Source organism: Ambystoma mexicanum, chromosome 3p (assembly GCF_040938575.1).
Source record: "Ambystoma mexicanum isolate Mex_15411 chromosome 3p, UKY_AmexF1_1, whole genome shotgun sequence".
Classification (NCBI taxonomy): domain Eukaryota; kingdom Metazoa; phylum Chordata; class Amphibia; order Caudata; family Ambystomatidae; genus Ambystoma; species Ambystoma mexicanum.
In genome coordinates, this window is record NC_090925.1 from 1021387862 (window position 1) to 1021403496 (window position 15635).

Below are 15635 nucleotides of genomic sequence, written 5' to 3' on the forward strand. Positions count from 1 at the left end.
CACCACTGCGATTGTACGTACCGTCACCCATATAATCAGCGTTTTGCTCAATCGTTACTTCCTATGAGGCTTTGGACTTCACACCTGTTACCATGTGGTGTATGGGTCCTGGGGTTTCTTGTGATTTTTCACAACGCAACGTTCCAAGTTCAAATCCGTGAATATGGTTGTATTTGCGTTGATATGGGCATGCAATTGCTTGGCCGTAGACTGTCCCTCAACACACCCACATTTTTGCCTGTTCTTCCTCATTCTGCATGTTCCACCCCCTATTTGGGTCGCTGCATCAGCCCGAGACACACTCTGCTTGGAGTCTCACACAAGGCACTTGTCCTCGTTGAGAGACGTGCAGCTCCTGCGTGGAATCAATGCAAGTCCCAGAAAGGTCCCATGCATTTGGTTGCTTGAATAGCCAAACATGGATGTGCATGCAGATAGGCACAAACGTTTCTGATTTTCCACACACACAATTACATGAATCGCCCCCTAAGGGTTGGCCCGCAAACTGAGGGAACCGATTGGCTCATGCATTTGCCTCGGATGTTCACTTTCAGCATAGGAAGCATAATGCGTTTAGTCTTCTTTCTATGTCCTTTAACCATGCACTCCCTACTTACATCCAGATAGTTTGCATTGATGTAGTCCGAGTGTGGGTCTCCATCCACCAGCTGCAGCCGCACCCTAGAGTGGTCATCTGTAGATAGAACAAGACCAAATCATTGTCACAGAGTATATAGGAATACCACATCCAAAAAGCTTTAGATCAAATCCCCAGCAGCCTGTTCTCTTTCCCCTGGCAGGAGCTTGGCATTTTAACCTGCGCCGCAGAACAGATTGGTTTTGGCCTTGAGCTGAATCATTGTTGGATCCTAATAGAGAAATGAACTACAACACGTCCAAGTTCACAAATGTCTCTTTGAGGTTGTAAATCATTTTTAGGGATGTGCTATGGAGTGGAAACACGGGGAAAGGGCATTTGTATTGGGCCTTTAATGGGTCTAGATGGGATGTATATATAGATACAGTTGGGTGGGTTTCTGTCATGTTTGTTAAGGATAAAGAAATTAGGATTAAACACAATCTATATTGGTTTTCACATAACTACGTGGATAATAATTTGGCAGTAGGTCTATGCCGATTGTTATTGAGAAAAGGGATCTTAACTAGGATGTTCTCCTATATATGGCCGGCTGTGACCCATCTTACAGATGGAATGCCTCTTTTTCGGCCTATAAATTGCAGGGAAACGGCTATAGCTATGCACACAGTTGTATGTCATGGGTGATGCTTTAAGGCACAACATCGTAGACCCACCCACCTGTCAGGTAAAAGCGGATAGGAGTGCAGCGACAGCGGCACGACATGTCATGGAGCTGTATTCACATGTTTGTAAACGTGCAACAGTTAGCAATACCATTGTAAATATAAAGCCACATACTGGAACAAAAACATGTAAATGCCATTAATAGCACACCAAAGCACAAACACCTGCTCACATTGCTATGCTGGGAAAGCAAACATTCCTTAACGGTGCATTTTTTTTTCAAAATGTGCAAGTCAGAGTTTTATAAAGCCAATATCCAGAAACACATTGTAGAGTGTTTTAAGATCTACAGAAACGTGAAGAATGAACTGCGGAACATTGCAGGGCTTTTTTTGTTATTGGTCGCATAAAAGGTTGAAGATTTCAACAAAGGGGTCTGTTTGGCAGCAAGCATGTCCAGTGGAACTGCCACACCGCATTTATGCCAAAGGAAGGATGGTGAAAGAAACACAGGGGTCATGTTCAATGTATACGCATGGCCATAATGTAAAACAAGGAAGTGCAATTTATGGATCAGATATGCCATGGTTGATTGTACCAAGCGTCATTGAATCAAGCATCAAATGTGACCCACCCTATATTAGGTGTATGATGGCACCAAGGGGCTGGGGGAGGCCAGAATATCAAGTAAGAAGTACATTAACATTAGTTAAGGAAAGGGGCCCTGATTGAATGGGCACCTGAAGATGCTATGGAAGATGTATGCTATGCCAACAAAATAATATCAGAGGAGTTATTTTTTTCTGCTCGGATGTCCTTTGCCTGAATTGGAGCCTTGATTGTGGAAGCTGACTCGTCTCTGACTGGGAAAAGAGGTGTTTGTCTTAGAGGCCTGCGACTTGATGGGTAAAGCAAATGCAATTGTTCTCCCATCTCTGGGTACTTTGCAATTAAACTGGGGACTTTGCAATCTAACTAGGTGGGACAAATCAACTTCCGGGGCACCAGTGGTCCAGAGATGAATATCGATTTCTAAGCCATCAATCAACCCCACACCTCTAGTGGACCAGAACGGATCCGAACGGATTGGAAATGAAAGCAAATCATAAACCTCCTTGTCCAATTTTGGTAACGTGGACGGAACTGCAGACTTATCTCTGCAAGGTCGTGGATCATTGGTTTGTTGGAACACAGCGAAAATACAATAATTATCTAATGATAAAAGGGACTGTACAGTCAAAGTTGAATAAAATATCTTTATTATTATTACAACAGACAGTTATAGCAACACTACGAAATACAGTCTACCCTGTAAAGGAATGCAGAGGACAGTTTCAAAGAAGGAAAGGGGATGTACTCTGGATCCCGACAGGAGTGTATTCGGTAATGTAATTCATCTCAATGGTCTCAAAACAAATGGAGCAATGGGTCGTAAAATGTCATTAGGGACCTTTGTTGAAGGACCAGGGGGACAGAACCACAATGTACCTTGTGCTTGTAGACGTTCTTGGTGCTCAACAGTGTAGAGTCAGGTTCAGGGTGATATGCAGTTTCTGCAACAGAGTTCAAGATGAAAGACAGCTGCCAGTATCTGGGGACAGGTAGTTAGGCGAGCGAGGCTAGACGTAGAGCTGCAGGCTGGCCTGCACAGTGGCTCAGGGTCAGAAATTGTTGTGACAGTGCTGGTTGGCGGGTCTGAACTGGTCGAGGCATCTCGGAAGACATTAGCGACTGCTGCATGACAACAGTCAGTGGTGCACTCAGTTGCAGCTTGTGTGGTTTTAAGGTGGATGCTGGTTGATGCTTGTAAATGCACTCCTCCTAGCTTCTTAACTGTGCCCATGTCGACCTTTAAGGCAGACAGCCAAAAGCTGAGCAGAGTGTTGCAGGCAACGGCCTTGTCCTTGGTTTGCTTCAGAGACACTCTGGCACCTACCACCTAGGAAACTTGCTTGCAGAGCCCAGCAGGGCATGCTGTGTGCTGGCTGGGTGGGTCCTCTGGATTCAGTATCTCCATCTGTTCCCTGTGAGATGTTTAGGGGAGGGATCTTGTTTCCCTCTTCGGAAATCCTGGCCTTCTTTCATTGGCGGAAGCTGTAATGCAGACTGTACCTTCAGCCAGGGTCCAAATGTGTTCTTCTCGATACTGCTTGCAACGTCTTCAGATGATCTGCCCAAAAGAGGGACTCAGCCTTCTTTTAAAGCCAAATGGGCCGCACTGATTGGTGTAGGCTAAGTCTACCTTAATGAACCAATCCTGGGTCCCCACCAACAATCTCCTGCATACGTGAGGTCATAAGCAGAGTGTTTTGAAACAGCAAAGATAAAAAGGTGAAAATATTTAATACTAAGTCTCACCCATCTACCTACCGGGCTGTTGTGGATCAAAGGGTCTCTCTGGTTAATTGAGCTCTCTGTGGTTCCTGGTTAAATCGACAGGTCTCCCTTAAAGATGTGATAAGAAAGACTTTCTGTCTCTATCAAATCACATACTCCTACCCTCTGAATGGGGTCCCCCTGTGCGGGTTGCCTCTCACTGTGCTTAGAGAGGCATCAGCTTCACCTCACTGATGATCCCCAACAAGGGTGAAACACGTGTATGGGGTTGCTGGTGGTACTCTCGTTCAGGTTGGAATTGCCATTGCATTTCGGTGCTGGACTGCCCCTGGGCAGGACAAAGACTGATATGCAAATGGATATTTCCCATCTGTGAAAGGCACAGTGAGTAAAAGCAGTGGCTGCGAACTCTCAAGTGGTTAATAACCACTGAACAGGTTATCAGGCCTTGTTCTGTTGAGAGAGGGGCGCCTGCTACCTTTGCAAACTAAATTTCAAGGAACCTGGGATTGGTAACCCTAGGTCTCCTGGGGGCAACCAGACGTGGTCTCCCTCTCACTGTGCTTAGAGAGGCATCAGCTTCACCTCACTGATGATCCTCAACAAGGGTGAATCACGTGTATGGGGTTGCTGGTGGTACTCTCGTTCAGGTTGGAATTGCCATTGCATTTCGGTGCTGGACTGCCCCTGGGCAGGACAAAGACTGATATGCAAATGGATATTTCCCATCTGTGAAAGGCACAGTGAGTAAAAGCAGTGGCTGCGAACTCTCAAGTGGTTAATAACCACTGAACAGGTTATCAGGCCTTGTTCTGTCGAGAGAGGGGCGCCTGCTACCTTTGCATACTATAAACACATGTACAAGACATGACAGCTCACTGTCAGTGATACTTTAAGGCAGGCTGCAGGTTGACACTGTGCCTATGGAAGGGGTGTTGTGGTTCATGTTTCCTCTGTTTTAGTCTCTGCAGCCAGGCCCCATGTGGGACTGTTGGAAGCATACTGTATTAGTATGTTAATTGTGTTTATTGCAATTATGTTTATTGTCGCCACTATCTGCAGAGGGTAAACAAACGGAAACTGTGGATCCATGGAGCCTTTGATAGTTAATAAGGCTCGTTGTGGCAAGAGGAACATTTTGGCCCTCCCCCTTCTGAGATGCATTGTGTACTCCACCTGTCAGATCCCAACTAAATATGACAATAAATATGACAAGGGGGACTGCACCTGCAGGCTGTGTCCACCCAGAGAACATGAGTCTATGTGTATGTCGTGCGGTGAGCATAGGAAAATGTGTGCGGATTAGCCCCACATATTTCCAGAGGTTGATCTACCATCACTCAATTTCAAATAGAATTTCAAATAAACCCAGATGAGTGCACACCCACTGTGCGGTGCAGATGGTCGAATTCCTCACACCAGGCCTTCCGATTGAGCTGCTGACTTCTAATGCATAGGGAGTCAGAGAAGACTGTGAGGAGGGGTCGCGGTAACGAGTGGATTGCTTACTGTTTTATTTTTGATTTTTTAACTATTTATTGGCACTTGGTATAGAAAAAAACATCACAGATAAGTATTATTCAGCAGAACATGAATACTGGAGGGTACACTTGTACAGCACACAATGCAGATATAGACATCAGGGCGTTGAGAAAAAGACACACAAAGTATTATGCCAAAGAGACAGTCCTGACTAGATATGCAGAAAAATAAGTCCAAATGTCCTTAGGGCGGCTAATACTCGCCAACAGAGTAATACACTGTTCTTCCTTGTCATTTGCCCAGGTGACATCGTTCAACCATAGTTCAAACGTGGGTGGCTTTTTAACCTTCTGCCTCCTCAAGATCACTCTCTTAGCAGCAATCCCAAATTGAAAAATGTGTGTTTAATGACCTCCATTTTCCCTGTGTAACCTAGTACACATTCTAGCGCAGTTATGTTCAGCTGTAGATAATGAGCCAGTATTCAGTTAGTTTGGGACGAGCCCATAACATGTGTAACAGGGTCGCGTTAGCTGGAATTTAATGTAGACCATCCCAGATTTTATCTGGAGATAGAATATAGAGAATAATTCAAATGTATGTAAAAGTATTGCTTAGAATCTTTCGTTTTCTCTTAATATGCTATTACGATTTAAACTGAGATTAGAACAAAAGTAGGGAGAGTAAAGATCACATTTCAGAAAATCTTTCTTTCTTTCTTTCTTTCTTTCTTTCTTTCTTTCTTTCTTTCTTTCTTTCTTTCTTTCTTTCTTTCTTTCTTTCTTTCTTTCTTTCTTTCTTTCTTTCTTTCTTTCTTCCTTTTCCAATCTTTCTCTCTCTCTCTCTCTCTCCCCATTATACAGGTGCAACAACAGTAGCCCATGTATTGTACATAAGAATGATCATGATTGGTTTCCCTTCACTCTGCACTCCCTTCACTCTTCACTCCCTTTACCCTACGCTCCCTTATTTATTTTATGTTTATGCTTATATAGCGCTGAAGCCTGCGGTCATAGGGGCGCTTACATTTAGACAAGACACATATAGTTAAGACTGGACACCTGGGTGTGTTTTATATAACATGTGTGTTTCTGATTTATTTAAAAATGGCTGTCTTCAAAGCTTTCCTGATTGCCAGGTGGCTGCTCTGTAATCTGGTTGGTTTTGGAAGCCCATTCCACATTTCGGCCGCTTGACCATGAAGGATATACCTAGACTGTTTGATCTATTAAACATGGGGCAAACAATCTGCCCCAGTGATTCTGGTCTCAGCGGTCGACCTGGGATGTATTGGTATATCTGTTTCCTCAGATATGTAGGGGACTTTGCATGGAGGTATCATTGGACTATAGTCATACATTTAAACATAATTCTGTCCTTGATTGTCAGCCAGTGAAGCGATCTTCTGTCTAGGGCAATGCGTTCCTGTTTAGTTTTCTTGCTCACTATTCTTACCGTGCTGTTTTGAATCACCTGGTGTTTGTTTTTGCATCTGTTTTTGGCTCCTTCCTGCAGAGCATCACCGTAGTCTGGTCTAGATAGGATTGTGGCCCTTGCTATGGTGGCACTGCTCTTCTCAGTCAGATATGGTCTGGTGTGTCTCAATAGTCGCAGATGATATTGGCAATTCTTATTCAGGTAGTTGACATGAGATTCAGCGCTTAGCGAGGCTTCTAGGTAAATTCCCAGGGTTTTTACCTTTTCTGCAATTCTTATGGGTGGGTTTTTTATCTGGAAGCTTTCGTATTCTTTACCAAGTTTTGCTTGCGCCTGCCATGAACCAAATATCATCAGCTCTGTTTTACTCCCGTTGACTCTGCACTCCCTTCACCCTGCACTCCCTTAACCCCGCACTCCATTCACTCTGCAATCCCTTCAGCCTGCATCCCCTTCACTCTGAATTCCCTTCATGCTGCACTCCCTTCACCTTGCACTCCCTTCAATCCCTTCACCCTGCACTCCCTTCTCTCTGCACTCCCTTCACCCTGCAGTCCCTTCGCTCTGCACTCCCGTTGACTCTGCACTCCCTTCACCCTGCATTCCCTTCACCCTACATTCCCTTCACTCTGCACTCCCTTCACCCTGCCCTCCCTTCACCCTGCACTCCCTTCACTCTGCAATCCCTTCACCCTGCATCCCCTTCACTCTGAATTCCCTTCACCCTGTACTCCCTTCACCTTGCACTCCCTTCACTCCCTTCACCCTGCAATCCCTTCGCTCTGCACTCCCTTCACTCTGCACTCCCTTCACTCTGCACGTTTGCAAATGTACAGGCCGTATCTTGTTCACGAGAAGCTAACTTTGTAGCACTGCTTCTTGAAAACACATTTTCAAGATATAGTTTAGCTGAAAATTGAGTTTACTAATTAAGTTTACTAGGGTGATATATGTGATGAAAGTTATTTTTCCTTTAAATGATGGGTGTCTTGCTGAACACAAAAGGCTGTTTGTTTTCATGTGTTTTGCTTTTATCGGTTTAGAAAATAGTGATGAAACGGGTCGTCTTTGTACGTTTGAATTTGTGTGCTCTATTTGAATTTCTACTGAAAAAGTATTCAATGATGTGTGATTCTCTTGGGTGTTAATTAATAAAAATAAATACGCCATAAGCACAACCGCAACTGCATTTTAATTGTCAGTTAATACTATTGTTCAGACATTGTCATTGGTAGACCGTGACAACTTGATTAACAGGATGTCTCCTTTTTTGCTCGGTTGAATAAGTCTCATGATATGCATATGAACATAATAATAGTGATGAACAACGATATGAGACTTAAACAATACTATGAGATCAAATAAAATAAACGATTCCCCTTCAGAAGCTCGACTCAAGACAGTCATATCTCCATATGCATATCCACACAGCCTCTCCCATAGACCCACAATCCCTTGCTGCACTACTGGTGAAGCACCTGCACAATGTGCTGCACCTTTTATTTGGTCTGGCTTTTGGGCCTCTGTATGGGCTGGTTTTGGGCGGGAAGCGGCCAATGTCTTTCTTTTCCAGGCGCAGCCAGATTGTGCGTATTTCCCATCCCGCCCCTCAAACCTGTGCCTTGGGTGGCGGGAGAGTGGGGCAAGAGGTGTCTAGTATCACCGTTACAAAGATTGATGGGAATGGTTTTTGCCCTTTACCTATCAGTCTCCTTCGGGGTGTGAAGTAATCCCAGGTGATGGAGCAACCTGGGTGGCCATGTTGTTTGCACTAATGAAACGTTGCACATGATATGAGAAGGAGGGGGAGTAGGAAGAGGCAAACCCCCACCCTCCCACGACTCCCTCCAGTTTTTTCTTTAGTGGGCATTGACCTGCTAGCCTGGTTAGAGCCGCAATGAGTATCAATTAGAGACACGTGTAATGCTGCAACCTGGGAATCTCCCAACACCTTCATTTGACACTATACACTGGTGACTGGAGGATGTCCCTCTGTAGAGTTTGGTGCATAGGTCCAGGGAACCAGCTCTGTCCGAATCTAATAAATATTATTATTATTTCCAAATAGGTTTGGTTGGTGTATTATTGCTGATAGTTGCAATGTCTTGCTGTTGTTAGGACTGTGGCAAGGATGAGGGGATAGGATGTAATGTCTGATTACGTAGGGTATTCATCATTACTCTTAGCCTTCTGACTCGTCACAGTCTTTGCTTGTAGCATCAGTGCCTTGATGCTAACATAAAACAGGAAGAGGGCATGGAAGGGTAGGGTACATATCTCTTTAAGGGATCCTGCAAACCTTCCTGAAATGTGGTGGTTTCTGTCTGGGAAGGCAATCAGCCCTCATGCAGCAAGGAGTGCGGCAAGATAAGAGGAGTACACGTACTGATGATTACCATAAGAAATTCTGTTATGTTATATGTTGATTTACGCCATGCACCGTTACCACCCACGGGCTTTCTCCAGTTATGCGTGATCCTCGTCTTTGACATGTCTTGCATGTGCTGTTTGTGTTTTATTTCAGATATCATTGTTTACATTGACTGTTGCCTTTAATGACAGTATTTTATAGTGGGCGAGACTATGCAACTCTTGCTTGAATATGTGACTCCCCTGATTATGCCACCATAGAAAATATAAAACATATACATTTTTTTGGTGGTTGGGTATTCCATAGTGAGCCAGCAAACTGCGGTCATTATTGCGGCAAGCTTTAAACAACAGAGAATTTTAAGATGTTTTGGAGGGGAAAACATTTTTTTAGAAAGCATATAAATATATGTTCTGTCTGCATTAACATCTCAACATAGTCAGCTCTGGATGATTGCAAGATTGTTTTTTTCTTCTTACATAATGTGCTTTTGTAGGTTTGGAGCATGAACGGCACTTTTTAAATGCTAAAAAAAATATTCATGAGACATTATTGGAAAGAGTTCATTGCTGACTGACATCAGCAAGTGTGAAAATGAGTTATTGGGCCTCATTACACGGTAGGCGGTAGGTGATTACCGGCACTGGTAAGGGCACCGGTGCCGGTAATCCCCTACCGCCCTACTACGAGGTCCCTCAGCGGGTCCCGTCTTTAACGTGTGGTCAGACCACACGTTAAGGAAGGGACTTCAGAGCAAATAACGGTACCGCTAATAGCGGTACCGCTATTAGCTCTTTCCCCATTCCCATTGAGCCCTATGGGGGCTCGAATGGGAATGGGGAATGGTTCCTGGAATGGGGATTTACCGGTCCCGCAAAGGTCGCAATAGACTGGTAAGTCCCTATTCTGGGAACCCGGACTCCGACGGCGGTAGGGAGTAGCCATGGCACAAATAGCGCCATGGCTACCACCTACCGTGTGTTTTCTGGAAGTAGTAAATATTCACTACTGTTGATTGGAGGGAAAGTGGGTGTTGGATATTACTGCAGAGAAAGCTTTTCTGACAGTGTTAAATTCTAATGAAGATGATATACCAGGCCAAACATGACTACAGAGGAAGGCTCTACACAGTAAATATGTTCTTGCTTTGCCTTGGCACTTAATTTCTGTTTTGATTATTTATGTATTTATTCTTTGCATTTATGTAGCACCCAAACCCATCACTGCGCGTGTACAAGGCAGGTGAGATCACAAGAGACAAGACAGTACAACATGTCAGCAGGGGCTATTATGAGTGAGGCGGGGGTTGTAAAATCAGTCATATTTGTTGAATAGTCACGTTTTTAGAAGTTTTCTGAAGATTCGATAGGAAGGCTCATTCTTGATGACAGTGACAGAGTTCCAGAGGGTGGGTGCAGTGACCGTGAAGCTTGTAAAGATTTCAGAAAAAGATCAGTGATGGTTGGCTTGGGAGAGCCCTAGGCATTTCCAGATGTTGCTCTATGTTAAAACTTGAGAGTGGGGAGAGCTGAGATAGGGGCAACCCCATCACATTGCAAAGAGCCAGAAATGCTGCGATGCTGTATTCCCAGGTTCCTGCACTACTTTTGCAATGAAAAATAATAGTGTTACTTTGATTTCTGTACAACTTGGGTGCTAGAATGCAGGCCTAACGAGCCACCGTGTTCCATGTGGTCTACAATTGAACACACAAGTCTGCATGATCTGTTGTGTTTGGCTCCCGGGTTGCTTAACACTGTGCTTGCCAATGTGATTTTGCTCCTGGGCTGCAGCCAACTACTGTCCCCGAACCACACTCTTTCCACAGATGTGCTGTGGCTGGAGGAGTCTAATGAGTACGATCGTGGCATGCAACAGGACACGTTAACCCCTTGATGCTGATTGTTCCTTCCAAAACCTTCCCATTTTCCCCAATGTGGAGTGTTTGCTGACAGTATTTCTGCAGCCTATCCAGACGTGTGAAAATCCCTGTATGCCCCCCTTCGCCTTCGTGGTACTAAAAGCAAGTGTGCATTTGTGTAAAGAATCACATGATTGGCAACTCTATGGAATTTGGTGGTAGGCCACAGATTCCCATGCAGCACTACTGCCTAGAGAACCTGGTGAGAGATCCTACTGCTTTTCAGACCCACCAGCGCTAAGCTCTACTCCTGGCTGGTTGCAGCATAACAAAGCACGGCCGGAGGAGAGCACCAGTCACGTAGTGGATGTCAAGACATAAAGACAAAGCCAGATGACGACCAGGATTCCTCTATAGCACAGTGCAATGGAGAGATGAAAAGGGAGCATATCTTACTGTCCTTAAAATTTCCCTCAAATTCAATATTCTGAGGTAAGGCTGAGAGACAGTGGGGGTCATTCCGAGTTTGGAGGCAGCCATGCTGCTATTAGCACCATGGCTGCCTCCAAACTCGGGTCCGGGTCCGGCTAGTTGGAATGGGGACTTACCAGGACATTCTGACCTATGCGGACCCGGTAAGTCCCCATTTCGAAAACCATTCCCCATTCCCATTTGAGCCCCCATAGGTCTCAATGGGAATGAGGAAGGAGTTAATAACGGGCCCGCAAATTGCGAGCCCGTTATTAGCTCCATGGTCCCTTAACGGGTGCCACTAAGAGCGGCTGGTAAAACCAGCAGGCCCTAGTGGGACCCGCTCTCAGGTTTGTGCTGTTTAGTGTCTACAATTGCACCCGTATCACTCTCCCACTCCTCACCTGCGGTTTCTGAGTTGGCTTCCGAAGGCTCGTCTGAAGAAGTCTCCACAGGTTTCTCTCTCCAGGCTCTTGGGTTCTTCTTTTTCACCGTCTTGCCCTTTTGTTTGAAGAGATAGGGCCGAGCTCCCCCGGAGGCCACTTTGCCAGTAAGGCTATACGCCCGGCAGCGGGGACTCCGGGGAGCCCACCCCAAATCAGGGAAAAGCCGCAGCAGAAAAATCCTGGGTAGTTTCAGGTGACTTGGTCTGTTCAAATAAGTATTCGCAATCCTTCTTGGAATACTGCTCAGCGAATGGGTAATTCGCAATCCTTCTTTGAATCCCACTTCTTTAGAGTACTACATTTAGCAGAATGCACTTGGGAGCAATGTCTAAGCTTTGGAAAAGATTCCAAGAACTCCGTGAGCAAGGTTAAGTAAAATAGACAGAAGGAGAGGTTACACAGGTCAGAGGAAGCACACAACTCAGGGGGCACGAGTTGAAGTGACAGCTGCTTGGAAAAGCGTGTGTTGAAAAGAACTGCAGATAGCAAGTCCCCGCTCGCTGAGTAAAAAAAACCCCAGAGCGAACGCAGGTGTCTGCTGACTCCAGCAAAATAACAAACACACACGCTGGGAAATTAACAAGAAAATGCGGGCAAGGAAAGGTCCAAAAATAAAGAGGAAATATTCCCAACAGGAAGCGTGGTGGCAAAATGTACGATAAAAGGCAGGCAGACAAACAATGGAAAGGCAAATGGGTAGAAAACAAAGAGTAACACGAGACAGGAGCACTGTCAACTAGCGTTGGAAAAGAAATCAGTTGCAACGCACCGGTTGCCACACCTGACAGTTAATTATAGCCTCTGTTCCAGCGAGGCTAGAACGTAACGTCCAGGTAAAGGAGGAGCTCAGTCCTTCCTCCATTGTTTCCATCTCTTCCACAGGCTCCATGGGTGTTTCATGACACCCGCTAAGGGACCTCGGAATGCGGCGGTAGGGGGTTAATGGCACCGGCATCCTTACCTATGCCATTAACCCCCTACCGCCATACTCTGAATGACCCCCAGTGGTTTTAATGCAAAGACTGTGGCCATGCAAAGTAAGTTCCTATATATAAGGTTGTATAATACATCTGCCTCAGCATTTTGATTGCATTGGCATTTTTTTTTCTGAAACATCCTCTTTCACCAAACATGAATACAGCATACCGAAACAAGAAAATGTCGACAACATATCAAAAGAATCCAACTGCACACATTTAGAAAAAAAATCTAAAAACAAATTTTCTAAAATAAATCCCATACTTTAATAGATGTGCATTTGAATGTTGACTTAATTGTATTGTGGATTATATTTCTTCTCCCATCCTTGCTCGCATCAAGAAACACATTTTTTATACATTTTTTTTAATTGTAAAATACAGTTTATACGAACTTTTGTTACAAAAAGCTCTCCTGCCTCCTCTAGCAAGGCAGAAACATTCAACATGAACGGAAGCAAAAACAAAAGAGGAAAGAAAAACAAGAGAAGAAAAGTCCTACTGATCAGTAGTTAATATTGTGACCATAAAATCGACAACTGCACATACTAATTTGGTGTTATGCCCTGCCAACACCTGGATCCACCGATCTTTCATATTTCCGTTTAATGGGGTAAAAAGTCCAAGAAAAAGAGATATCTGATCAGTGATTTCTTACACATTCTGTTATCAAGTGCATTAGTGTTTCTGTTTCTGCCTTGCAGTGTTTACATAGATTGTCCTTGGTGCCTTTGTCTTTCTTTAACCACAGCATCTCCTTTGTGTTTAAGACGTTGAGCCAAAGTTTGAAGAACTGGTCTTGATGATGCCGAGACGGACATCATTGCAGGTATTTCGGTTGTTTGTCGAGACCATTTTCAGCGGCTCCAATCTTAAGTGCAGATCGTAATTTTGCTCTTTTCTCTGTGTTTTGGATCCAGAACCAATATTGAAACTTTTTTTTGACAAGCTGTGGATGTGTTATGAAAGTCTCTATTTTTATGTCTGCTGAACTCAATATATTATCTAATTTAGTTGTCCAACATTTCAGCAGATCATTATCTTTGATTGACGCTCTCGGAGCTAGTATTTAGTAGGGTGGCGAAGGAGTACTTACCATCAACACTGAGCAAGATTTCCACACTTTTGTACTGTATAGGGAGTTTGTGTTGCAAAAGTGTAATTGAAACATATCTCGGCAGTCTAAGCACTCTTTACCAAAATTGGCCTTCAAGGATTTGCCAGATTTTTTGATCCAGGTTCCACGTTGTTTCTCCTCCAAAAGTCATTGCAGGAATTACTTTTTTTGTGTAGAACATCAGGATCGGCCATAATGAGAATGTTCCATACTCTTTATGTAGTTTTGGAGCTTGTATTGCATAGGTGGTCATTCGGCTTGTTAGGGCTTGTTGCCAGGGCCATTTGCAAATCAATGTATTAAATATCACTCCGAGGTAACGATGGCTGTTGTCATTTCAATTCGGTCTCCCGCTAACATCCATTTAACATTTTTATTTTTTGGTCCTTCTTGCGGGCCCATTTTCATTATTTTCGTTTTTGATGTGTTTATTTTCAAGTTGTTTTTAATTAGGTACTCATGCAGTTTGAATAGTAATTGCTGCAGCCCTATTTGAGTGCTGTCTATCAGCACCAAATCATCGGCGTGCATTACACAGCTGATTTGATGACCATTTACTTTTGGTGGAAAACAGTTTACTTCCTCAAGGGCCAGTGGCAGATCAGAAATGAATAGCTTGAACAGTTGTGTCGCCAGCGGGCATCCTTGTTTGACCTTTTTAAAAGTTACAATCTTGTTTGTTAATTCTCCTGATTGATTTAAGCGAATGCGAATAGTAGTTTCAGCATGTAGGGATTTCACAGGATTGAGTAACTCTGATGGACACTTCCAGCTTATCAATTTCTGCCAAAGATGCCCACGGTTTACACTGTTGAAAGCTTGTCGCATGTACACAAATGCGAGAAAAAATTTCATTTTTCTTTTCAGTGTTTCTAGTTTCAATAGGTTCAGAAGCACCAGGTTTACCTATGTGCCTACACCCTTTGTAAAGTCAGTTTGTCGATAGTCTCTGATGTTGGCTTTGCAGGCCCAGTTTGCTTGTTTTTTCTGCAAAAAAGAGGCGAATATCTTTTCAATTGTGTCTAATAAGGCAATCGGACGGTAGTTTGCAGGCTCAGCCCGGTTTCCTTTTTGTGTATCAGAACCACTACCGCCGTCCTTGTTCTTTTTTAGCATCACATTTGTGATGTCATCAGGGCCAGCAGCTCTGGAGTTTTTCAAAAGTTGAATAGCCGATTCAATATCAGTGATTGATTCGCACACATTCCAGTGTTTTTTGTTTTCAACATGGCTGGGAGGAGGTGTGATTGTTGTACTTCTGAACACCTCGTTAAAATGTTTTTCCCATGCAACAGCTGATACTTTGTTTGACATAGCTTGGTTACACTTTGTGCTTCCATTATTTAAGATTGCCCAAATTTCCCGTGATTTATGTTTCATCATCAGTTCCATCATTGTTTCGGCACGTTCCTGGTCTCGAATGATTGCACAGTATTTCACCCAATTTTGGTATCTCTGGTGCCGTTTTTTAATGGCTACATCCTTTTTCTCTACTTTGGGTTTTCTTTAAAGGGATGGTCTAGTAAAAAATTTTATTTAAAAAAATAGATAGGCAACATTAAAAAGAAATACTAGCATTCTCTTTTTTAAAACTTCCTATGTAAAATTTTGAGCTATTCAAGCTCAAAATTCGCAAAAGCAAGCACATGGGCGCCTCCATTTTGTGAAATGGAGGCCCTCCTGTGCTGGCTTTTGCTTTTGCGGCACTAATGAAGGAAAAGCCAGCCAGCTGTAGTAAACAAAAGCTACCGCTGGGTGGCTTTCCCTTCATTAGAGCTGTACGCGGAGGACGGGGACTGGAGACCAGAGCAGGAAAGCTGCAGCTGAATCTCGGTAAGTGCTATTTTCTGGAGGAGCCCCGAAAACTTAGAA

General features: G+C 44.0%; 1 protein-coding gene across 19 annotated transcripts in view; it reads right to left on the minus strand.

Annotated features, from left to right (window-relative positions):
- The window catches only part of PTPRT (protein tyrosine phosphatase receptor type T), a 2174878-nt gene that overhangs the window by 169491 nt on the left and 1989752 nt on the right, over positions 1–15635 (minus strand). For all 19 annotated transcript variants that reach the window (XM_069652359.1, XM_069652348.1, XM_069652364.1 and 16 more), the window contains one exon: positions 618–694. In XM_069652359.1, coding sequence (XP_069508460.1) covers positions 618–694 — 77 coding nt within the window. The remainder of the gene's footprint in view (positions 1–617; positions 695–15635) is intronic.